At 44.6% G+C, this 25,931-nt stretch overlaps 1 protein-coding gene across 1 annotated transcript in view; it reads right to left on the bottom strand.

Moving 5' to 3' along the window:
• LOC119161982 (mechanosensory protein 2) overlaps positions 1–25,931 on the bottom strand; it is a 504,482-nt gene that overhangs the window by 353,608 nt on the left and 124,943 nt on the right. The window contains exon 2 of the mRNA XM_075879857.1: positions 14,248–14,424. Coding sequence (XP_075735972.1) covers positions 14,248–14,308 — 61 coding nt within the window. The 5' untranslated portion in view covers positions 14,309–14,424. The remainder of the gene's footprint in view (positions 1–14,247; positions 14,425–25,931) is intronic.

The following is a 25,931-nucleotide window of genomic DNA, read 5'->3' as shown; positions in this document are numbered from 1 at the left end:
TAGACGACGCGCGACGGAGGACGGCGCAAATCAGAAACTTACGCATTGTAAAGAAGGTGACGGACAGTACGGTAGTTCGTTCTGATGCATTCGCTCATGGTGGCTTAATTCTCCTCGGCGAGTACACCATTATTCATCTTGTGTGCAGTCTTATCAATATTCGGCCTTGTCTGTGTCTGGAATAAAGTTTCGTTTATATAAGCAAGTGCTTTAGGAAATTTGCTGCAATAGTTGCGACTGTATTTTTCGCGCATGTTTCTTTTCTGTATAAGTACTGGTGCTACTTATTCTCAAAGAAAACAAAGAAAGCTTTTGTAATTCTTCCCCCCAACATTTTTGATTTAGCATGCGTGTATATACGCGCCCACAAACGCGCTGGCGAAGGTCGCGCGTGCGTGCGTGGTTATATTATCGTATACTCCGAACACGAACAAGTGAGTGTTCTGAAGCACACTACCTTATTCATTAGAAACCTAAGAGCATGGATCGTCAAACAAAAAAGAAAAGAGCACTTCTATTACAATCGAAACTACGACTTGCCTTATATCTCAAGATACACTGGCCCAGACGTAGCTCCGTTATATGAACGGCGTGCGTATTCAGCTTTTGACGGCATACTCATTCGGATACAAGAAGCACTGGTCGCAGCGGTTACCTCAAAAACCTATAAGGCCTTCCGAGTAGCAGTGTAGGAACGCAGCACAAAAGTGCTAGCATCTTTCGAAAAGACCCGTACACATGAGCGGTTGCCATCGTCAACCTCGCGTTCTCTAAAACGGTTCTTCAACTAGAATTAAGTATGACGCCGTTCACCGAAGAGGCTCGATATTTCTGAGCACAGTGCAACCATTTCCGCTGTTTCACCAGTGAAATTTTTACGCCGATGAGAATGAGCTGGTCCGCGACCAGCACCTTTTCACCTTCGACTAAGCAATGCGATCCGACGCCAGAATGAAGAAACTCCAGTGCCAAACGAAACCTTAGCGAAAGTGCCACATTGACCCTGTTCGGTACAGCCAGCTTTGTTTGTTTTTTTTCAACCAGTGTTGCCAGCACACGAAGCGTTTTCTGGAGTAGCGAATATTTATCGTTTTGTGAAGCCAGGCATTTTTTTTCTGTTTACCCATTCTGCTGTTTGTCTTGAGGTGCATCGACAAGTCTCACTATCTCGCTACTTTCTGCGCAAGTATTTATTAGTCTTATCTCACAGTGACACTTCAAGTGTCACAACTTAATGATAAATACAAGCTTTGCCTGAAAACTACGGCGTCCTTGTCAATCACCAACGTAAAGGAGCTCTGCAAGCTGGCTTCTTTTCGAAGCGCCAAGTGCTTTTTTCGGGCTAAATGTGAACATCCTGCATATCTGATGCTAAAGATTCGTCGTTCTAACCTAACAGATGACTTTTGACTAAATGGTAAAGTAAGAATTTTTGCTGAAATTTTCGAGGGCGTTCATGCTGTCGAGCAATAACCATAGACACGAATACGTACCTGTATGGTTTCATTAAGTATTTAAAACACGCGAAAAGTGCTTCAAGTCACTGGATTGATTGATTTGTGGGGTTTAACGTCCCAAAACCACCATATGATTATGAGAGACGCCGTAGTGGAGGGCTCCGGAAATTTCGACCACCTGGGGTTCTTTAACGTGCACCCAAATCTGAGTACACGGGCCTACACCATTTCCGCCTCCATCGGAAATGCAGCCGCCACAGCCGGGATTCGATCCCACGACCTGCGGGTCAGCAGCCGAGTACCTTAGCCACTAGAACACCATGGCGGGGCTACGTCACTGGAGCAAACAAACGGGATGGGACGTCTGTGCAAACTCTGCTTAAGTGGGACAGTGCAGGTTCCAGGCAGAGCTTGTACTTGTTCTGATGTTGAAACCGGCTACACTGTTTTGTGCTAGGCGTTCAGTATTGTCCCGTATTTAGACATATTGGCGCCGCACCGGTAAATCTTGGTAACATGACCCTTCTTCACGAACACCAATGGAAGGTCTGATTAAACCAACTTCCGTAGCGGTTGCGATCCACGTATATTAATTCTTTTATTACTTTTCCTGCAGGTCGTATACAACGAAGACCTCGCCACACATTGTTTGTGACCTTATTTTCGGGCGAGAGCAGCACGAAAAGTAAGAGAAGGGCGCCAGCCGCGTAGAAAACGTTCCACAACACCTTCCCCGCCCCCCCACCTCCCTCCAAAAAAGACCATGCAAGCAAGAATCGAAAGCATGCAGAGCGGCAATAAATCCAAAAGGCCGTGCACACGGGTCTTATCGGCATACCACAGCACGTCCTCTTCAATTGCGCTAGCCCGTAATAACACTGAAGTGACGTTAATTATGCCTTTTGATGAAATGACAAAAGAGGCAGCACAATTGTGAGAGCAGGCATGCAGCTAATTAAATGCAACTTGGGTCCTTGCGTTGGGACGCAAGCCGCATGCTAATCTATATTTGAGAATGCAACGATTTTGTAAATGAAAACAAAGAGCTTTCGCGGCAGTGACTATACGGGAATAGCTGGACCTGGTTATCTGTACGTAAACGCACGCATTTGATCCGTTTAGAAGTGTGAATGTGCCGCTTCTGATTTTTCGGAGCTTGCTCATTTTGCTGAAGGGGTTGTCTCTCGTCGTTGTGCCGGTGCGTAGGCATGCTCATTGCTCCCGCTAGACGTGCCGTTGTGTTCTTTCTTTCCAGAGCTTCCGGAGCCCTCCACTACGGCGTCTCTCATAATCATATTGTGGTTTTGGGACGTTAAAGCCCACAAATCAATCAAATCATTTCAAGACCGCTCACATGGCGCGCCACTACTCAGGCGACGCTCGCTCCACTCTCGGCGTGTGCTCTAGTTTGGTAGGAGACCGCTCGGGGACCACGCCTACATATATATAGAACTCGCTCTCGGTAAGCTTCCTTCCTCTTTCGCCGCACACCACTCAGCGCGCATCAATACCGCTAACCACTATGAGCACCGCAGAAGACAAGGTGGCGGCACAATCACACCACAACTCTCGTGTCACGTCTTTATATGAAGATGACTGAGCATAATTACAGAGGATTCACGGTTTACCAAATTTACCCTCTGGAGCAAGCTCCTTCGTCATCACTCACTTTGTAGATATGCGGAATTTTTTTCGCTAGCGTATGCTCCAGCCTTGCCCTTCTTCCTGAGTTGACACGACAGTCATTCGTGGCGAAGGTATCACCTGCATTCGTATACATGATGCGATAGCTGTGCTCAGCAGCTGTGCATAAACTGCATAAAAATGTTCGCAATTTGAACCTGGTCAGCTGGAAGAACGGTTGGGCGGCTGCATCACAAAAGAGTGTAAGAGACAGTTCACGTCAGTTATTTTCCGCATATGGATATATCGAGAGAATGTACCGTAACGAAGTCACGTGAAGCACTGGTTTTTTACCACGAAGTGCTAAAGAAACGCCAGAAAAGCCAGAAAAAACGACGCGCTTGTTTTTGTGTCTTCCGAGGCTGATGAAGGACACTTTGATGCTGCGCGCATTGTGCGCTTGGCCTGTTACGCAGGAAAACTTATGCGTCTTCCTCGAGCACAATAGAAGTTGTGTGGTTGGCTTCATTTAAATCCTACGGCGTAAATCTGCTGCCACGCAACCAAGAAAGCGACGATTTCGCGCACCTTCTATTCGTTTTTCTGCAAATTGTACGGATAACAACGGAAATAGTTATTTTAATTACATCTTCCTGATTCTAAAAGCACAATGAAACTGGCAGTGCATATATGTGCAGAAAGTTGAGCTATACGCGCACACACATAAAAACACGCGCACGTGCTATCACACTCCCAGAAGAAAGAAATAAAGGAAGAAAAAATAGATAAACAAATAAAAGAAAGAAAGAAAGAAGGAAAGGAAGGAAGAGAGAAGCACCAAAAACAGCTTCCTCGTAACGGTGACCCCAAGTAAAATGATGTGAAGCGTGCATCCGAACAATGTGCGATTGCCGACTCCCTTTTTACGGCCGTTTTTTACAGTCTTTCTTATTTTATTGTTGTTCCGTGCTTTCCTCCCTTTCTCAAACCTCGACGCCTTTTGTGCACCTTTGACAAACGAGGCGTTTGTCCGTCCTTCCATTCGAAATGTGCTCTCCGCAGAGTACTCTGTGTCGCTCTCGGAGGAACGTGAGCCGAGACAATAACAAACCTGAGCCCGGCGTGTTACTCCGGGACGAAAACAAAGCACAAACTCCGCGACGACAAGGCTTGTGCCCCACAGTGCGCGAAACCTCACGGCAACGGCGCAACAATGACCGTCGAGAGCGCGTTAGCCTGTTCTTCTACTCCGCCGCCTTCGACTACACTTCCGGAGCTCAAGTGATGTTCCACATGAGAGCAGCGAGATACGCATTTAAAAAAGCTTCTCGCTGTGGACAAGACAGAAAAAAAAACACTGCGCGTTCATTCGCAAATTTTTTTGATTGGTCCCGTATTGAGAGAATTCTGAGAAATTTCGCACCCCCAATTTTCAGTCCCCAAAGCTGCACTAACAGAAGTACCCACTTAAAGCGAGCTCTTTCATGGATCAGCTGAATTAACGAGATTGTACCACTCTGTACGGTTAAACATATGCACACCGAAGAATCGTTGGCACGGAGGCATGGAGGGACAGCGTTACACAGGCTTGTCAAAAAGCTGCTTCGCATCTAAAGTTTGGGTATGCTTAAGTGTAACGCGAATAACGCGAGAGGAACGTGCTCGCATTATTCTGCGTTTCGCCTCTAGCGAGGTAACCACCACGCGTCCTACACTTAAAAAAAAGGTTGTAGTACTTACTAAGTTCGGTTTACTAACTGCTTGTCACATATGTTACTAACCGGTTAGTAAGCGAGGTTAGTAACAGGGAGATTAGAAGCATTACTACCTCCATCGTTACTAACGAAGTTAGTAATGGTTACTAACGTTGGTAGTAACAGTTGCTAGCCAAAAAAATGTACTGGACGCGATCATTTTGCCTTATGATCCTATTCACGATGATCAACGGTCTCATCAACGATCATTATGGTCCTATTCACGAGCATCAACATTTTGATATATCACTGAGTAACTACGCACATATTGTCATAATGGAGAACAGCACACATACACAAGCCCACGTGACAAGTAAAGGAGTATTTATAGTTCCAGGAGTGTTTATAGCCCTAACTTTGGGGAATGCAGCTGGTGCCGGTAGGCGGCTATTGTGTAGGATGTATAATTTCAGTTAGGCGCCTTTATTTGTACAACTTACAGTTTTTACGTGAGTGAGGTAACGAAGTGTAGGACGTTTAAACCAAGCACATTAAAAAGACAATTAGTTATGCCTATTTTGCATAATACCGCCTCAACCCGGCCAATTAAACAAGACATAAGATTGGGTAGTAAGCTTGCATATATTGCCACAATGAACTTGAATTAATCCCCGTGCTGCTAAATAGGTTCTTAGACGCGCGTATTAAAAAGCTCTAAAGTTTGTTTTACAAGTTCATTAAATACGTGCATGACGAAAAATACGTATACTAACAGTGCGCAAATAGTAACCGTTGCAACCTTCAAGCATTTGATAGCGTGGGTAGTAAAAGGTTAGTAATGGCCCAAGAAGGTTAGTAACAGCTGCCGTTACCAACACTTTGCTCGTGGTTACAAGCTTCTTATTAACGTATTTTTAAGAGTGTAAGGCAATGAGCACTCCTGTGTAGCACTCCGCTTTGTCGATAATGCTGACTATGATGATGACGAATTATGCCTGAAGCATTAGTAAAAAATCGGAAGTGTTAAACTATTCACTCATGATTCGATTCACATGTAGTGGCAGCTGTTGCGGTTCTACGCTTCTGTCCTGCCATGTTAGCTATGTTAGTGTTACTTGCCAGCCGAGATGACACCTACAAAAGGTCTATTTTGAAAGCAGTTTCAAGCACTGGCACATCTCTGTGGAAGAATACTTCGCTGCAACAGAGGCTGTCTGGATTCAATTCCGGCTTGAAGCCTAATTACTCTTCATCGCAACTACTGAAATTTTTCGCTCATTGCCAACACAGTCAAGCCGACACCATCACCCCATTTTCTATAACACAGGTTCTTTAGCGTTGTCACGTTTCGTAACGCACCTCATATTTGAAAGCAACGCATTGAACACAGACATACATGCTCACACGCAGTATGTCCGCGTTTTAATCTGTAACCAGCAGAACAAGGTTACGAACACCCTCTGGGCCGTTCGCGGTGATCTATCAGGCAAGCGAGAATTTCGTCATGCCTTATGTTTTTTTTTTGTGCTGTTTGGCTATGCTTTTCAGCTGTCTTGTTTATACTTGGGCGAAATTGAGTGCCATAATGAATGCTTATTTTTTTAACATATTTCCAGCTACTGAAAATGGCTTGTGTTCGCAGCCCGCACACGGGAGCGTAGTGCAGAAATACCTATGTGTCAGCATGTAACCTTTCCAAAATGGCATTATAGGCATATAAATTGATCTAGTTGGTTCTCATTTGTCCTGCCTAGCATTAATTCAACACACCGGCCAAGAGAAACGAACTGAACATATCTGCGCAACCAGCGTTTGTTCTGCGTGGGCATAAGAAAAGTTGCAATAGATGTCAATTGAACAACGCTCAGGGTAGGATTCATCGCATAGAGCACCAAATCAACCTGCAGGCTAAACAAACAGAGAAAAAAGCCGAAGAAGAGACTGCCTTAACTTTGTCTTCCAGTAATGTTACATCTCTTATGGCGTTCTATCAATAGGTTACCTTTCACCCAAACATCAGCTCTTTATGCTGAACTGAATTTCTCACGTTGATACTGCTTCCTAACAGCCTCGAAGAACACGGCATAACTCTGGCGCTGACTTGTTCAATAGATGCAACTCCCAAGTTTTACCGTACTCTTATGAACAGCGCATTTTTCGGTAGATTCGACAGAACAGATCTTTGCACTACCCATAGGCGCATGGACTCCGCTTACACTACCGCAGTACCTTTCTTTATGCAGACCCGATTGTGATGTTGCGAGGTGCCGCGGGACTCATGTAGTTAGGCCAGGCTAACCCCGTCTTTGCAACATGACAACCACCACCACCAAAAACGCAACATATATAGTGAAGTGTGGCAGTTTGGGCATGTTAGTATGACATGACGATAGTTATAGCGCGAGAACAGAACGACGCCCGTGTCCTTCTTGTCTTTTTGTCGTCGTTCTGTTCTCGCGCTATAACTATCGTCATATATAGCGAGTCGAGAAGCTGAAGTATTAGGTGATGGTTCCCGCAGCCGGGCACCAAAATTGGGCAGTAATTCAACCGGCTCCACGACGAAGTGATGACGAAGTTGAACTTAGTGGGCTCCTGGCGCAACGTGGCATTGTCTCGACGAAATTACCTATGTGCGCCTCATTGGTTTGAACTTTGCGACGACGTCAGTGACTTGTCTAAGCGATGCTATGTAACAGCCTGAGCTCAACTTCTCCTCTGAGACGTTAAGGTACTTCTCGAAAGTTCGCATACCTTATTTTCATCGCTCTCCCGATACAGCAACATCACCTTCGCTATCAGCTACTTTGGATGACAAAGCCACTCCTGTGAGGACCCTGAGATGAGTGACATTATGCTACTGCAGTGAAAGATTCTACTAGCTTGAAACTGACGGCGTCAGTAAAGCGTAGACATTGCCTAGGCCCATCAGAAGATTAATATGACTAAAAACCTTGTCTTATGCATAGTTGCAGAACACAAATTGGTTTGGAATGATGTACATAACAACTAGACTCGATTTAATACTGAAATAAAGTACAAATGTATTATACGCTTGGTGTTGCGTCATCCTTTATTTCACATAGAATTTAGTTTTTTATGTACCACAATTGCTTTAGAAGTGATTTCATCATGCGAAAGAACTTAACGCTAAGGAGTGAACTGCAGTAATAACCATGAAGGATGCGCAAGCTTCCAACTCGTTCATCCCTCTTCGTTGCACGAATATAATTTGAAAATCTTCATACACTTATCATTAAAAGGCTTACCTTGCTATTGAATAGAAATCGCTTGCAGTACACTCATGTTTAGTGAACTATGACGAATTGAGGCATTAAAATTGATGTAAATAACTAAGTGCTATCCCTAAAATGGCGCTGAAAAACTCCACACAAACTCTGCATGCGATTTTCTCAGAGAGTCCTAGTTTGGAATTGTGTTTATCTAGGTGTGCAAAAAAAAACTGAGCTGCCGAACAATGTCAGAGACCGCACGCATGACACTAACTACCTGGATTCCATTAAAGGGACTCGACGGTCATCCCAGGCTTCCAGCGGTGAAAACCAATGTAACTAGCTACGGCTTCCGGTCGTGTGAGCATATAACCGATCGAAAAGCGGCTATACTCACCTGAACTACATTCCATCACCATCGGCCACACCTTGAGCCATGTTTTGGTTGAGTAGCTGTCTCAGACAGATCGTATTCTTGGCTCCATCTGCCTCTCGGAGTCCAGAGCTCGGAGAGAGCGAACTCTTATAAACGTGCCTGGCTCTCGTACTCAGCAGAGCCGTCTTGTGCGTTAAGTGACCCCGAGGGGTTCCTGGCACTCAAGCCCTACGATAACATGACCCGTGGATCCCTGCCACACCTACGTGACGAGGGGAACTCAGCGCGAGGAAGTCGGCGCTCCACTCGAACGACGACGAGTGCTACGGAAACAAGTATGCAGCACTGCGAGGGTTACGGAGGGCACCAGCCAATTAGGAGGCCAAATCGCTGAAGTTTCCTGCGCCCTTGAACGCCTCGTGATTGGTCGGTCAATGCGTAGGTCAACCGTAGCACCAAAGGACACCTGCGCCAAACTGACTGCGTGCGTATAGACTCGCATGTCTTTAGACTGGTGGCCCCTGTAGGTGGCACCAGTTTACTCTCGCTCTAGATTTTATAACGGTGCTGAATTTTAGACAACTGTAGCGACAGAGGCAGAGATGTACAATTAAAAAGTATGAGGTACAGAATGCGCCCAATTTGCTGTCCTGCTGTCGATGGAGAAGAGCGCAATTCCTATGAAAATATAAAATAAAAATATCGAATGTGTTAGCATTGTTCGAGTAATTTTAGCAACCGCAGAGCAATTTAACTGAAATCGGAAAGTTGAATGCTGTTGTACTCGCGTGCTTCAACGGGATAAACCAGAAATAAAACTGAGATTATCAGTCGTGAAAGCCTGAAAAACAAAGGAAAAAAGAGCCGAATGAAGCGTTCTGTTTTTCACAGCTATTTTTTTATTTTCCCCTTCTCACTTCCTTTCTCTCTGCCATTCACCTTACTGCCCCGCCGCGGTGGTATAGTGGCTAAGGTAGTCGGCTACTCACCTGCAGGTCGCGGGATCGAATCCCGGCTGCGGCGGCTGCATTTCCGATGGAGGCGGAAATGTTGTAGGCCCGTGTGCTCAGATTTGGGTGCAGGTTAAAGAACCCCATGTGGTCGAAATTTCCGGAGCCCTCCACTACGGCGTCTCTCATAATCACATGGTGGTTTTGGGACGTTAAACCCCACATATCAAGCCACCCACCTTACTCTTCAAAAAATTAAAAATATATTAGTCAAAACTTACCAGATGATGAGGTGTGCTAAGTGACATGTTCCAAAAGGTACAGTGATGCCAATATACCATAGAAGTGCATTGAACAGACAATTTGTTTGTTAATGTAGTTAACGTATTATTTCACGAGTGTGTGATCTGTGATGTCTTCTTTAGTCACTGATTTCATTTTTCTTTGCTTGTTTTGGGGAAAAGACATGTTTTTATAAGAAAGAAAAAATATAGATTTCAGCTAGAGTGTAAAAAACTAAATAAATAAACGTTAGCGAAAGGGACCTATGACCGGAGGGAAAAAAGTAGGACTGGCTGCATCTTGTTGTCAAGCATGCAATGACAGTGGCATCCAAATCCCCATTTCAAAGCGGGAATATACGACAGAAAAAAAAGCATCCTAAAGCTCTATTTTCACTGCGTTTGCACAAGCGAAGTTCGCGAAAAGCTGGCTGTAAAAGGTATGTCAAGCAGGCTGCCTCACTATCCCTTTCAGTGACGGTGTGTAGAAATGGAGACGCCAACTTTTAATGGCACGTCACGCACCACGTGTTTCATCAAATTGATTGAAAGTTACTGCGCACATCTGTGCAGGCCTCGTAAGTTGACAACTGGCAATCATTTAACTATATTATGCTGCGTATTGCTGTTGATGATTACTTTGCTGGATGCACCACAATGTTCGACGGGATGCATTCCAAGACCAACACGAAAAGTATTATTTTTTTTCTTCGCTCGAAAGAAATGCAACAAAACAAACTGTGCATGCCTTTCAGGCCTAATAGCAGATTTTTTATGTAAACACTGAAGCTCAGGGGCGGCAAAATCTGTATATATATATATATATATATATATATATATATATATATATATATATATATATATATATATATAAAGTTACACTCTCACTAACATTATTTGCCACAACTATCATGGATCAACGGTTTTCTTCATTTTCTTACTTGAATTGTAATACTGAGTGTCTTGAAATTATGCCACACGAAATTAACACGTTTCTGTAAGCACATCACAATTCGTTACTAAAGGGGCTATTTACGAATGCTCGGGCCTACGTATAATATCTACTTAGCTCGTGATCGGAGGGCGAAGCACATGGGAATAATCTCGTGCAGTTCAACCGCTCGTTGTCGTCCCACTTTTGTTAAGTTTCAGCCGAGTTAATCACGCTGCAAGTTCCTTTCATGATGGCATCGCGAAGAAGTCTTAGGTAGATTGAAAGTGACGGAGGCGGAAATATTGTAGGCTTGTGTGCTCAGATTTGGGTTCACGTTGAAGAACCCCAGGTGGTCCAAATTTGCAGAACCCTCCACTACGGTGTGTCTCATAATCATATCGTGATTTTAGGACGTTAAACCCCACAAATCAAATCAAGTAGGTTCAAAGAAATATTATCTCATGGCTGCAATTTTTTCATAATTCAGCTGGTGCATGGGTTGCAGTTAAGAAATATACATAGACCCCTGCTTATATCGTCGTCTATTCTGACCAAACAGCTTTGTTGGCTTCTTTTACTTTTTGTGGATAAAGTAATGTTATTGACATGCTATAGCAGGCTCCTTGGCTAGAGACGGATAGCGGATCCAGTAGAGCAAGAACCCTCAGCCATAATGTAGAAGTTAACTCGTTAAAAGGCCCCTCACCCATACCTAGTCCAAAGGCGAAGCAGCAGTTTCTTTCTCGCCTTCACGCCTCTTCCTATACAAGTGCTACCTCCTCCTCGCCACCTATTGCCTCATAAAACAGATTAACCGGAATGTCAGCCGTAAGTGTTGAGCCATTCAGGATTTCGCGCTTTCCTGCTACACGCTGCCATCTTCTCTTGCACACTTGCAAACGCATAAAACGAAGTGAAATCAGTTTATCACGCACAATAGCCGTGCGATACAAGGCAGAACGGGCGTGTGACTGGATAGCAAAGCAGGGTAGGCGACAATTCACTACGGATATTGTTGGTATATTGGCTTATTAAAACTTATTTAGTCTTGACGCCACGTGAATTAACAGCTGGCGTCAAGAATTGTGCCGCAAAGACGGGAGATGAAGGTTGAGGAATTCTGATTAAAAAAAATCTCGAGAAACGATTCACGCGCTGAGAAAGATTTTTCGCTGCATGATATAAGCGTCGGCCTAGGTGCGGTGACGCAACGCTAGTCGAGTCAGTGTGGTAGAAGAAAAAAGAAACGTGTAAGGGACCTGCCTGGATAAATAGTAGAGCAGGTTCTCAAGAACTTAGCACGAGAAGCAAATTTAGACTAGCCTGGAGTCCTCTGAATTTTTACCAATGCTTTGGATGAGCGAGCGTTTATTGTTCCGGGGATGAAAAAAAATAAACGCGAACAGGTATATCACGCTGACTCTTGCTTGTCTCATAAACACGTGGCCTACCATCGTTTATGTAGCTTCACACGTTTCAACAAATATATTATTTTGTATAAAACAACTTTTATTTTGCATATAAAAACTTTGATTGATGATTGATTTGTGGGGTTTAACGTCCCAAAACCACTATTTGATTATGAGAGACGCCGTAGTGGAGGGCTCCGGAAATTTTGACCACCTGGGGTTCTTTAACGTGCACCCAAATCTGAGTACACGGGCCTACAACATTTCCGCCTCCATCGGAAATGCAGCCGCCACAGCCGGGATTCAATCCCGCGACCTGCGGGTCAGCAGCCGAGTACCTTAGCCACTAGACCACCGTGGCGGGGCACATATAAAAAAAAACTTTGTTCGCCACTAACTGACATGTCGCGGGATCGAAGCCCGGTGCACGGCGGCTGCATTTTAGATAGAGCGAGTAATGTTTTAGGCCTGTATACCTAAATTTAGGCGCACATTGAAGAACCCCAGGTGGTCAAAATTTCCAGTGACCTCCACAACGGCGTCTCTCATAATCAAGTGGTGGTTTCGGGTCATTAAACCGCAGATATTATTATTACACGAGTTTACACGGACTACTCTTACTGTGTGCTCGTAGTAATGCAAACGTGAACGGTTATAAGTGGCAGTGCATCTTTGTTCGGAAGTTTTTCATTAATTGTTATTATCAATGAGCCTAGGAGCCATCGCACGACAACGTAGTCGCTGCGGTGCGCAGCGTTTCGTGCAGCGGTTTTCGACGAGAGCAAAACAGACGCCTCCTCGGAGCCACCTGCCGTAGCGTCTCTCTATTGTCCCGGCGGCTGCATTTTTGTTGAAAGCGAAAATGCTGCAGGCCTGGGTGCTCACATTTGGCTGCACGTTTAGGTGCAAGATGCACTGATTTGGTGCGCCTATGCAACTCTGGCGTGCCCTAAAAAGTGGCTTGCGGTCAACGTTTCACGTTGGTTCTCAATATCTGTATCGGTCATCCACAATGACACACGAGGCGAATGCGCGCACCTTGAATTTCCTCGAGTGAAGCATACACGTCCATGCAGCCATCATTTGAAGTTCCAACTAAATGCATAATCCGCCTATATGGAATTTTATTTCTTGGTGAAGTCCATAGTTGTGTAAGGGCGCACAATGGAAACTCGAGTAAACGCTTCTTGCGTAGACATACTGTACTCGCTATGAGCTACATACGGCGCCAGTAAGTTTCGTATCAAAAAGGCCAATCGGGCTAGTTGCTATTTGTTCATCGTATTACACAAAAGTTGGGTGTGCTAAGAAACAAAGGCACATGACTTGTGTTATCGTTTCTTTTTCGTTTGTCCCTATTTGTTAGTGCACCCCATTTTTGTATTAGGATAAATGAGTATATGTGTCGCACATTTATAATATTGTCTGTGAAAATGCACTGTGAGACTATGCGTAAGAGCCCCATTTCAACAAACATTACAGTCACCGCTAAGAACGGTCCCTAAACGTAAACCTCGCCTCTTTAAAATTGAGAACAACAGTCAATAAACTAGCAGTTTCTCTTCATCCCTAACTCTTTCGAAAAACTAGTCTAAACAAGGCGACGGATGAAAAGGGAGACACACACACAGGGCACTTTTTCGAGTGGTGCAATACCAACACGCCGAGTTGTTTACTCTTACATCAATCATTCATAAATGCTTAAGATACCCGGCCACAATTTTTCACATATTCACCAGATCCACTATTTCGACACAGACATAGTATGTATACAGAACTATCATTGACTCATAATCACACGTTCAAGTGTAGTTATTTCCATGGAGAAATTATCGAATGGGACATGCTTGCCGATTCTCCAGTTTTTTTTTTCTTCCATCCATACAATTTGATAGGAGTGGCGTGCTCTTGGCTATTCAGGTATTTCAGCGCTTGGGGCCACTAATTCTTAACGCCACGCCTTAACGCCACACGCAACTTCACCTAACGAGTGAAGTTGTGTTTTTATTTCAATATTCTCGTTTTATTCTACTGCAAAGATATACACGAAACAAGAAATACTTTCACAAATAATATTTTTGTCTTTATGTTGTGTGTGCGTCTCTTGCTTGCGTTGTAGCATTCGGTTGTGTTGCCATTGCAGCAATGACCCATTTACCACTGGCAGTATTAACAAACGAAGCAACGTTAGCGCCATCCCCAACGTAGGAGCCTGGCATAAGCGCGGCGTTGTGCGCAGTGTTAGGCCAGCGCAGGTGTACTACAGAGATACTAAGTGTGACACACTCACTCATAACATTGTATCCGGTGCGGTAGGCGCTCGCCGGGGGGGCCCCGGCCTCCTTCTCCATGGGCGAGCAGGCGCTCCTGACGGCGGCCGACACCGAGGGGATCTCGGAAGGTGGACGCAGGCCTCCACCGCCGCCGCACGGGAACACCGCCTCTGCGACCTCGCCGCTCGAAGTCACTGCACCACAGTGAATACACGTTTACGCCAGTTTCGACAGAAATGTACGAGACAAGCATGAACACTCATAATTAGATGTCAGCACATACCCCGCTCTACCAGTAAGACGGTTAGTTGGGCCAGTTGGTTAGGATCCATCGTGAACTTACTGACAGCGCAACACCAGAAAAAAATACAGGACAGGGAAGGAGCAAAAGAGAAATAAAAGACAGCGCCGTCTTTTCTTTCTGTTTTGCTCCTTCCCTGTCCTGTATTTTTTCTGGTGTTGCGCTGTAAGTAAGTTCACGATTGACCCCGCTCTACCATTTGCGGAGCATGTTCTAATAGATGTAAATCTGATTACCTTGAAGCGCAGTTGAAATACGAGAGTGTTAGGAGACGGAATTGACACGCTCCTGTGGGGCAATCTTAATAAGGGCCTGTCCTGAGCTGTACAATTTGACGGTCAATTAGTAGGGCACTGGTAAGTGATTAATCAATTATGCTGCTCTCTCATTTAGGTAATGCTCGCTTCTTACACGATGAGGATGCCAGAGTGGAATTCGCCTTCTGGCTGAATCATTGAAAATTTTGTGCGGCACGAGAGTAACAGTCTTCTGCAACATCAACTGCGACGGAAGGTCATAATGTTGCTGTAACAACTGCGCGAGTGTTAAGCCTAAACATGAAAAGGATTGATTGATTTATATGTGGGGTTTAACGTCCCAAAACCACCATTTGATTATGAGAGACGCCGTAGTGGAAGGCTCCGGAAATTTAGACCACCTGGGATTCTTTAACGTGCACCCAAATCTGAGCACACGGGCCAACAACATTTCCGCCTCCATCGGAAATGCAGCCGCCGCAGCCGGGATACGAACCAAACATGAAAAGGAAAGATGGAGCCAGCAATCGCTCCGAAACATTGCCCACCACTAAAAAGACATATTTAGGAGGAAGTCTGATAGATTTTGAAGAATCATAAAAGTCGCCGAGAATATGCTACAGTCAATCTTCACCTTCATCAATCACAACGGTTAAAAGTCACACGGTTCCTCTCGCGTTTACTCAAGACGCTTCTTTTTTATCTCATTCGATTGTAATGATCTCCTCCCCCTAATCTTCACGCCAAAACTTTCTGCACCCAACGTTACTGCCTCCGAGACTCCGCACATTTTAGACCAAGCGACGATGTCGTCTGATCACGTCCTGAGGTGAAGCACGTGCTGTGACATCGTTTTGACGTAATAATGACGTGAGGCGCTGACCGATTCACACGATCACCTTTGTTGCACTATTCGTGTTGGCCGGTGCGCCAACACGTTGCCCCAACATCTTTTCGGTGCTTATCTGAGGCACTGCGAGGTATTTAAGGCACTGCGTCGAAAACTGTCACCTTAAAGCACTGCGTCGAAAATTGTCATTGCCAGAGCTAGGAAGAAACCAAATTTCTGTCTTTTTTCTAGTAGTCTGAAAACATATCACATGAATCTTGAACGCTCGCCTTCCTTTTTGCCGAAACATTGACGAAAAGAGAGAGCGACGTGAGAAGAGACAGCCCGCTGTGGTGGTCTTGTGGCTAAGGTACTCGGCTGCTGACCCGCAGGTCACGGGATCAAATCCCGGCTGTGGCGGCTGCATTTTCGATGAAGGCGGAAATGTTGTAGGACCGTGTGCTCAGATTTAGGTGCACGTTAAAGAACCCCAGGTGGTCGAAATTTCCGGAGCTCTCAACTACGGTGTCTCTCGTAATCATACGGTGGCTTTGGAACGTTAAACCCCACATATCAGCCAATCAACGTGAGAAGAGACTATGTGATCAAAAGAGATCTTTTCGTTAACGTAAATGAAGATGCCACTTCGGGTGACCTTTCATATTGCCACCACTGTACCAACGAACGCAGCTCTGAGTGTCATTACGCTTGTACCCTAGCGACAGTGGAACAGGGACAATGACACAATCTCGGGATGAAGACAAAATACGTCCCCCCCCCCGAAAAAAAAAGATGAAGAAGCTGCGCCTGGTCACTCACGCAAAACACACACGCCAAAAAATATATGCCCGGTGAAATGTCAATCCCCTCGCTTTTTTTTTTCATTTCGTTGTACCCTTTATATGAGCTACCAAGCTCCATACTTGCCGTAAATTACAGAGTTAAAAAACGTGAAAACATACAGTCGGGTACCTACAGCATGCTTTCTATCGCTTACTCGGTTCATCCTCTCTTTGCCAAGTTTCTCTGCACCATCGTTCTATTCGTGCGTCTTTCGTGGCGAGTCTTATCGTCCACCAAAAGAACACTGAGGCCACGTCTAATAACGGTCTAGACCGAAAAGCTCGGCAAATGCTTCAGGGAGGTTCCGCTGCGCACGGGACGCTGCCAGAGTCGTTACGTGAGAATGGCACAGCAGAAGTCGTATATAGTGATATCTGGCGCGGGTAAAGCCTACGGCTTTCTCTTCGTGGTGGACTTAGCGGCCAACCCCATGAGTCAGGAGATCGAAGACAGAACGCTGTAGTTTTCATTACGTGAACAGTGCGATGTAGAGGATGTGCATTTACCCGTGCACCACCAACGTGGAAAGTAATAAGGATTGCGAATCTAACGTCATCCGCAGTTGGTTGTCATTTTTTTTTCGGCCCTTGCATCAACGGGAAACTGAATGTTACTTGCCGAAGGAGCAGGACATAGCACTGTCGCGTGAGACATGAGACCACAAAGCAAAAACACTCGACATCCAATGGGGCGGAAACGTGCAGAATCGTATCCACAAAACTTAGTGAGAAGTGCATGTTTAGCACGTGTTTCAATGACAGAATGGCCGAAAATAAAACACAGATTTAGTTTCTGAGTTAAGGTTATCAGCTGTACCTTTTAGCCGGCCCTGCTACGTCCGTGAACAAAATAGAGGACACAATACCGGTCTTTCGTCGTTATCATTCAAACGACGTTCCCCTATTTTGGTTTATTGAATGACGGTTACGGCAATGATAGCAGGTTGCGAGAATCACTAAAATTGCCAAGTTTTACAGAATTACTTTTAAAAACTACAATCAAAATGCTGAATTATTTACAAATCATTTTAATGCATGTTGCAATTGTGAATTAAATGAAGAGACATTAACCAGAGGCTGTCCAAGGGATTCTTAGAAAATGATGAAAAAACCTAGTTCTTTTTCTCATTGAAACGTTGGAATAAGTTTTACAAAATCAGAAGTGAACAAAAAGAAACAAAAAAAATGGAAGGTCCTGCGTACAGTGAAAATCAATGATATGCGAAGCACGAATGAAGAAGGTTGATATGTCACCTAAAAATTAGCACGATGTGATGAGGCGGACGTTAATTATTTCATACATGTCTTCCACGTTATTATTGTCATGTCTGGACTTGTGATTTACCTTCGCCGTGTATTCACGTCACGTGATACAAAATTTGGTATATGTGGAGCTAGCAAAATGGTCGTGAGCATGCCATGAACGTAGCATGTAGTATTGTTTTACATGACACACACATGATTATTATCATGTTTGGACGTGTCATTTACCTTCGCCGTCTATTCCCGTCTCGTGATGCCAAATTTGGTATATGTGAAGCTAGCGAAATGGCCGTTAGTGTACCATGAGCGTAGAATGTTTTCATGTTTCTACGTGACACGCATGTCATGATTATCATTTTTGTACCAGTCACATACCTTCGTCATCCATTCACGTCAGCGTAATACCGATATTTGTATAAGTGAAGCTAGCGAAACGGCGTCGAGCGCATAGTGAGCATGGCATGTACTGATGTTCTTACATGACACGCATCTCATAATTATCATGTTTGCACCAGTCACATACCGTTGTCATTCATTCACGTCCCATGATACCAAGTTTGGTAATTTGGTATTAACGATCGCGAGCGCACCATGCGTGTGGCGTGTAGTCATGGGTTACCTGACATCCATGTCATTATTTCCCCGTTAGGGTTTATTACTTGTGTTCGCCATGCACTCATGTCTTACCATACCAGTTTTACATGTCATGTGAATGAAACCACCGCAAGGGCAACAAGACCATGAAATGTAAATTATGACATCCATGACATACATATCATGAATTTTACGTTATCACTAGTCAGTTATTCTCGTCATAGAGTCATGTTTTGGCATACCGATTTTGGTGTAGATATCCTTATCGAAACGACCAGGAAAACTAAAAGTCGTAGATGGCTAGCTAGCTAGCTAGCAAGATAGATAGATAGATAGATAGATAGATAGATAGATAGATAGATAGATAGATAGATAGATAGATAGATAGATAGATAGATAGATAGATAGATAGATAGATAGATAGATAGATAGATAGATAGATAGATAGATAGATAGATAGATAGATAGATAGATAGATAGATAGATAGATAGATAGATAGATAGATAGATAGATAGATAGATAGATAGATAGATAGATAGATACGCGCAACTACGTCGACGTTCGCTAAAAATGCTTGGCATTTAAATGAGGGCTCTACTGACTACTGTCCGGAATTCGGCAGGATAGATTTTTTAGTAGCGTTTGATATACGTTTATAAGCCAGCTTGGTATAAGTTTACCAGGAGGTCTCTATGTCAATGGTTACGCAGTTCATTTCTTGCACCACGAACTATCTTCAGTGATTGAACCGCAACCTTGCTAATCCAATTCTGTTTGGTCTCTTTGGTAGCGGCCTGCATCAGCCACACTCGTACGGCTTATCAGAAAGTAGGAGCAAAATTGTTCAAGTATTTTTAAAACTTATTTCGCTGTTTACAACCCTGACTAGACAACTCGGCAACACTTCGGAGCTTGTCTCGTTTCGAGTTGTGGTGACAAGCACGTCTTTAAAGTCTTTCTTTTCTTCCATTATAGCCAAAGGTGCCAAATGTGAAATACACGTTGGCTGATCAATGAATTGAATAGGCAAGTAGACCTTCGGGCTGAGTTTCTCTGAATGTGCGTCATACTGACTTTCCCGCCGAGATACGAAAAAAAAAATCTATCGAGTGCAAGAAAGTGAAGTGCTGGTCAGCAGTTGTCTTGTAACCTTTTTTTTCTATTGCCCCATCTGTTTACGTGCGGTGTTCCATGCATATTTTTATCCTAGCAGATGCTCATGAATTGCCAAAGAGCAGCTTTGTTTAGTAGGCATGGTGAACGATTGTAAAACAAATGTGTGCTCACAATTTATGCATGTAATAGAATCCAAAGTAGACAAAACTAGTCTGTACTCCCCATACCAAAGCACATACCTCTTGAATATATTTTTGTTTATCTCCGCCAAACCCTCAATCTGATTTTTTTTCATTGGCAGGTTTCTTGCCCAGGTACCTAGAGAAGCATTACTTTTTTTGAAATCGTTCTCTTGAAAAGCTACACAGAAAATAAGACAGGTAACCACGACGTTAACTATGTAGCGTCTGTAGCAGATGGAAAAGGTCAGGGGTGGAGGATGTTCGCGAAAAAAGGAGAGAAAGACAGCGGTCACAGAAAGGCCGGAAGGTTCACCGGGTGGTACCCGATTTTCTACCCTACAGACGCTTTTTCTCAGCTAGTTTTCTAAGCAAAACTAGATGGCGCCACTGTATCTAAGCACCATGACCTCCTCCTCATCGGCGCGACCACGATGTGGCATGTGGCGGACGTTGCCCTGCATCCCACGGCGACAAACGGGCAGCGCAAGCTATGTGGGCGCGGGCGAGCGTAGCAAGAAGAATGTCTTGTTATGTAAGTGGCTCTTTATTAAAAAATGAAGACAAGAGGAACGAGAAGACGCTTCTTTCTGACTCTCGTATCGGGGACACGGCTAAGCGCCTACTCATTAGCAGTTTGCCGAGCCTGGTGTGCTGCCAGGTGAAGTAGTGAGAGTATTTCAAACACCGGTGCTCACCGCACTGTCTTCCGTGTCAAGACCAAACCCTATAACCACTGCGCGCGCTTTACTGGCCTTCAAACTGCGAGCGGCAGCGGCAAATCAGCCGGCCTCAGGGATGGTGGAGTGGTAAGGAGAAGGCCAGTACATCACGTGTTCAAACGTGGCAGCGCCCGCTCGCCGCTTCGAAAAACGACCTACACGGCGGATGGGCACGCAAAGATCACGGAAAGAAAGAATAAAGAGAAAAACACTGATAGGCGCACACAGCAGCGTTCTGTGCGCATGCCCAGGAAATCACCAGCTGACAACAGTTTTACACTTCGTCTGCGACAGGTTGAAAAACGCATGCGGATGTAAGTTACATGGCACTATATTAGTGGCATGCCACTTGGACGCCATGAAAGATTTATCAAGTTTCCTTGACTGACCCAAAGGCCCTGCTAAGTCGTGGGGCTTGCCTACACTCACACCACGTCCAACTTTCCTTTTAGCCCCTGTAAAGCATGCCTTGCAGCGGCATGACCCGCATTGAGGCAAAGCTACACTAAACTACGCATTATTATTTTTTGTTGGAAGATTGCGACTCGGGATTCGCTTCGACCACCCAGGGAAGCAGAAGGTTGTGTTGAAGGGCCAGCTGGTACATGATACTGAAGTGAAACAGTGCAAAAACAGGGATGTTTTTTGTGCCATTTCCCCTCAGCCCCTCAGATCTTGGACAAAGCCTGAAATCATACCATATCCACCACTGTCATATGGAGGTTACCAGAACCTATAATAGATCATGCGACCTTGCGCTTCTGGAAGGAGCGATTTAACCAGCGCAATGAGCCCTATTAATAGCCTAGCCATCCTTGCCTTGCTTAGAATCCCTTTCGATAACACACTCGAAATTGAAGATAATCAATGCCAGCACTAAATAATCGCTATGCTTGATAAACACTAGCTTCAACCCATTTAAGATAAGACGTGCCGGAAAGAAACTGTGTCTTACATATAGGAGTTTCGAATCTTTTGGCGTCTCAAGTGATGAAAAATCTGTATGATAACGCACAGCTAAGCCTAGCATCCAATGCTTAAGAGAGAGAGAAAGAAAGAACAAATTTACTTTCGAAACCAAAAAGGGTCGCCGGAAAAAAGTGTGTGACGTAGAATAAATGCTGTACTCTTCATATTTACCAAAATGGCATGGGAAACACCTATTAGAAATTTTTTATTACATTTCGTGGCATCATTTCAATAATTACGAGAATAATATGAAGATGGCTTTTCACTCGGCTCATCACGCCTTATTACCATAAATTAGAGAATTTTTCTTTGGAACGTAAACACAACGCGTAAAATAATATATCTTTTTTTACCATAGGCCTAACAAAGCAATACAGGGGACACCACAAGCGTGAAGCAGAAAAAATTTGCCGCCTGTCCCCACGTACACACACAGTAATAACACTGTCTGTTCATGAATGTGGACAACATTTATTCATATTTTCGTCACAGGCTAGTTTTCTTCGAGAGAAATGTTAACTGCAGCAAGATATTAAGATCACCATTTCTATCATCCGATGCCCGGCAGCAGTTTACATTGCGCGATTCAACATATGGCTGAGGCTGCTGTATGAATACCACCCATGCGACCGGCGGCGCGCCGCGAGAAATTATAGCCTTCGTGATGACATCCAAGGCCGGAGGCGATTCGGGCCCAGCGACGGACAGCTGTCCTTAAATATGACTGTGCGAGCGCAAATAACTTTCGCGCGAGTCTGGCTACTGGCCCCGAAGCGGCGTGACGCGCACGAATTGGCGAGTAGGATTCGAGATAATTGTGGCTCGCCAAAAACGCCATGATGACAGCCGACGGGGGAACAGCTCGTAATTTAAACGCTCGGCCGTCGGGCCGCCCACGTGCCGCGCGTTCCACGGAGATTCACGCTCCGATCTGAACAATGATCGTGAACAATGATCTTAACGCTCGCTGGCGTTAAGATCATTGTTCACGAAGTGCCGCAGTTTTAGTCGTAGCGAATATGGCATACCGCCCCGAGTACGCACCGTTTAGAGTATCCTCTAGCTGCGAGAGACATTTACCAGGAGGCCATGGGCTTCAAATGTGGCATATTCTACTAATTTTCTGTACAGTGGTCCGAAGAGTGGCACCAGCACACCGTATAACAGTTTACCGAACGGACCAGATAGGGTGCGGCAGCCGGCGGTATACGTTAGCTCTTGTGCACAGCTCCTTCACCTCGAAGACAATGCGACTGATTTTCTCATCAGAATTTTTCAGACGACCAATTCGAATGAACAACGAAAGGGACAGTAGCATATACCTCCAGCGACTGTATTGTCACTCCCGTTACACCGTGGGTATGCTAATGTCGGAGCTGTTACTGCTCCTCGGTGGTTTGTAGCTGTATTGGTGAAATAAGAACAATAACGCTGTTTTCATAAAGTGTACAATAAAGAAAAAAGTATTGCTGCGAAAATGAAAATAGGAGTTTCACTGGCATTGTTTGATAATGCACTGTTGTCTGATTATTGATTATGATTCGTAAATAACTCTTAGTTTCTTGGCATCAAAGCGCTTATTTATTGCTATTACTAATAATATTTCTATTACTTTTTGGTGTGATATTATGGCCCTGAGATTGAGGCTTTCGCTAGCTTCTATGAAACTTGCAAACTTGCTCTGGGGCATGTGTGTGTGTGTGTGTGTGTGTGTGTGTGTGTGTGTGTGTGTGTGTGTGTGTGTGTGTGTGTGTGCGTGCGTGCGTGTGTGTGTGTGTGTGTGTGTGTGTGTGTGTGTGTGCATTGCACGAGCGTGTGCACGCTTGCCAGTCACCTGTCATGTCATTCGCGCTACCCGCCCTCGGAAGCATTTGCCGCCTTAAGTTAGATGGAATTTCTGCGCCGGAACTGACTACACACTCTGTTCTTCTCTGCATGGAAACTGGACATGCTACTGCAAACGAGTCGCCATCCATTACTTCAAAAACCTCTGGTGAGGGGGTGCTCGATCAGTCTAACTAAACTGCACCAGGCGCGCGCGCAGTCATTTCCTACAGAATTTTCTCCTGTCCAGGCCGAATTTCTTTCTACGCCCCAGCCCCTTCCTCTCAGTAACCAGCTATCGCAATGTGTGTGTCTCACTTAGGAAGAAGAAGAGCAACTTGAAGCAGTAAAGATGCGGGAATAGGATGTCTTTAGTTCTTCTTCCCCTGGTAGCACCTATACTGAGACCCTCAGTTTTGACCCTAAATGGAGTGCTTTCTCGAATGAGACTACTGGAGACAGCGAGTCCAAGTTGTCGCTGCTTTCCACTGCGACGTCGGGCTTTAACATTCGAAGCCGAGTCGTCGGAGAATGAGGAGGTGTTCCCTTTTTCGACGCCATCCCTAGGAAGTGTACACGGGCCTCTTATCCCGGGTTATCATGAGCGTTTTGGCCGTAACGACGCCGCTGCGAAAGTCAAAGTGCGCAGAAAGCCAATAAACAAAGATTAAAGCAGGAGTGAGGGGAAGCGAAGGAAAAGAAAAACGTAGACAAAATGATAAGTTCTCGCTTGCTGAGCGTTGCTCGCTCACATGCAGCTGCCGTCAGCAGAGCCTGCTTCATGGTGGTGCTCTTGTTTTGCCTTACCGCAATTTAGTTCTTGGGCACGGATAGAAACTAGGCTACACGCTGCGGCGAAAAGAGGACTAACTTTAGTGCACATATAGGGGAAAAAATTGAGCGGGAAGAGGAGAGCCGAGGAAAGCGGCAGTAGGGAAGAAACCGCTCAGATAGCGTTATCTCGAAGCTGGCATTTTCTCTTCTCCGGAGGCGCGGCGCTATCGTAAAATGAGCGAGGGTGGAGAGCAAGCGATGGGCGCTGTGCGAAGAGAGCAGAAAAAGCGGGGCAGATGCGGACGCGATTTGAGCTGTCACACTTTGTCAAAGGAATGAGTGGCGACCACAAAGACAAGGCTGGAAAATAAGCAGCCCATCTTCGTCCCTCCCCTCCCCGTACTTTTTTTCAGGCCTGTAGAGATGGCGGAAGGATTGAGAACAAAGTGGCGCGCGCAATAAACTGATGAATTTTCGGGTGGCGTAAGTTTTCTTCACGCTGCTTGAACTTGCCGTTATTTTTTTTTTGTACGCGTAGCCAGCTTGAATGTTTACATTTAAAAAAAAATTTTACCTATTTCTTTTTAGTTGACTACAGGAATACAGAATACGAAGAAAAACGCAGCTACTTTCACGTATGAACGCGTAAAAAGCTGTAAAAAAGTGAGGGTATAAGTAACGTGAGCGTCATCAATTCCATATTCGGATATCAAAAGATACGCATGTGCGTTGAAGACACAATTTTTTTTCGGCTTTCACAGCAAGGTTCATGATCGGGCTTGCTGGTAGTTCATGGTGTCAGTTATCTAAAAACTCTTGAGCGACTTCAAAAGCGTACACTGAAAATCATAAGCCAAGGTGAATCAGTAAGTAATATTTTCCAATCACAACGCATTCTCTCAGTTCCGATGTTGCGTGACTACAAAATTGCTGTTTCAGTAAATAACATAATTAATAGAAATTCACCTTTGCCTGCTGATCTTTTTTCAATTCCTAAACGCAATACGCGACATGCTTCGAATGGTAATTTCAATCTGCCCAAATGTTTTAATGTTTACGGAGAAAGACTGATACAGTTTAGTGGAACAAAAATATGGAACACGGTCCCCCTAGAGATTAAAACGGCACGTAATTTCAGCATGGCATGTAAATCATTTTTTCTGTGGAGTCAAGACATGTAAGCATGTGTGTGTGATTCGATTTTCATTGTATTTTTTTAATAAGTGCCTATGTATAGAAACTAGCTGCAAGCTAATAAGTATGCATATCTGCAAGAAAAAATGTATTACTGTGTTATCTGTATCACATGATTGTTTTTTTTATGTTGTTACCTCAGAGCTGACCTGTACACTTTTTTATGTTGCACATTGTATTGGACCGTCCACTAGCCACTTTAGGCTATCGGTCCAAATAATCCCTGTAATTGCATATATCTATTTATGAAAATAAAGCTTCATTGATTGATTGATTGATTGATGGTGTCATGTCATCGTTCAGGCAGAGTTTTACGACTTTCAGAGCCTTTCGTGTGTAAATGGGATCCGAACTTCTTGGGGAAAAAAACTAAAAAAAAAACTGTGCAGAGCGCTGAGTGAGACACGAAATCAAAAAAAAAAGTAAGGCACGACAAAAAGCGAAACGAGTTAGTCATTCTGAAGAGTAACTGCAATGAATGGTGCAAATGTAATTAGGGCTAGTATATTGATAAATTTAACACATTGCAATATAGAGTGCATGACCTCCAGGATCGATCGGCTTACCTGTCTTCTTGGCTTAATAGAACAGGCAGTGATTATGGTGACGGGGCCCGTCAACTCAATACTAACGGTAGAGTGAGAAGGCCCGTCAGCGTAGTGTAATTATGACTAAAGTGAAGGGGCCCATCAGCGCAGTACTGTCGTTAAAGTGAGGAAGCCCGTCACCGTAGTGAAATCAAAACAGTGACGGGGCGCGTCATAATAGGGATGCAGCCATAGTGGCGGCTCAGTCGTCGTAAAGCAATGACTGCGGTGAGGGGTTTTGTCACCGTA

This window comes from Rhipicephalus microplus, chromosome X (genome assembly GCF_043290135.1).
Source record: "Rhipicephalus microplus isolate Deutch F79 chromosome X, USDA_Rmic, whole genome shotgun sequence".
Taxonomy (NCBI): domain Eukaryota; kingdom Metazoa; phylum Arthropoda; class Arachnida; order Ixodida; family Ixodidae; genus Rhipicephalus; species Rhipicephalus microplus.
The sequence above is the reverse complement of the archived record's forward strand: the minus strand, read 5'-3'. Positions and strand labels throughout refer to the sequence as shown.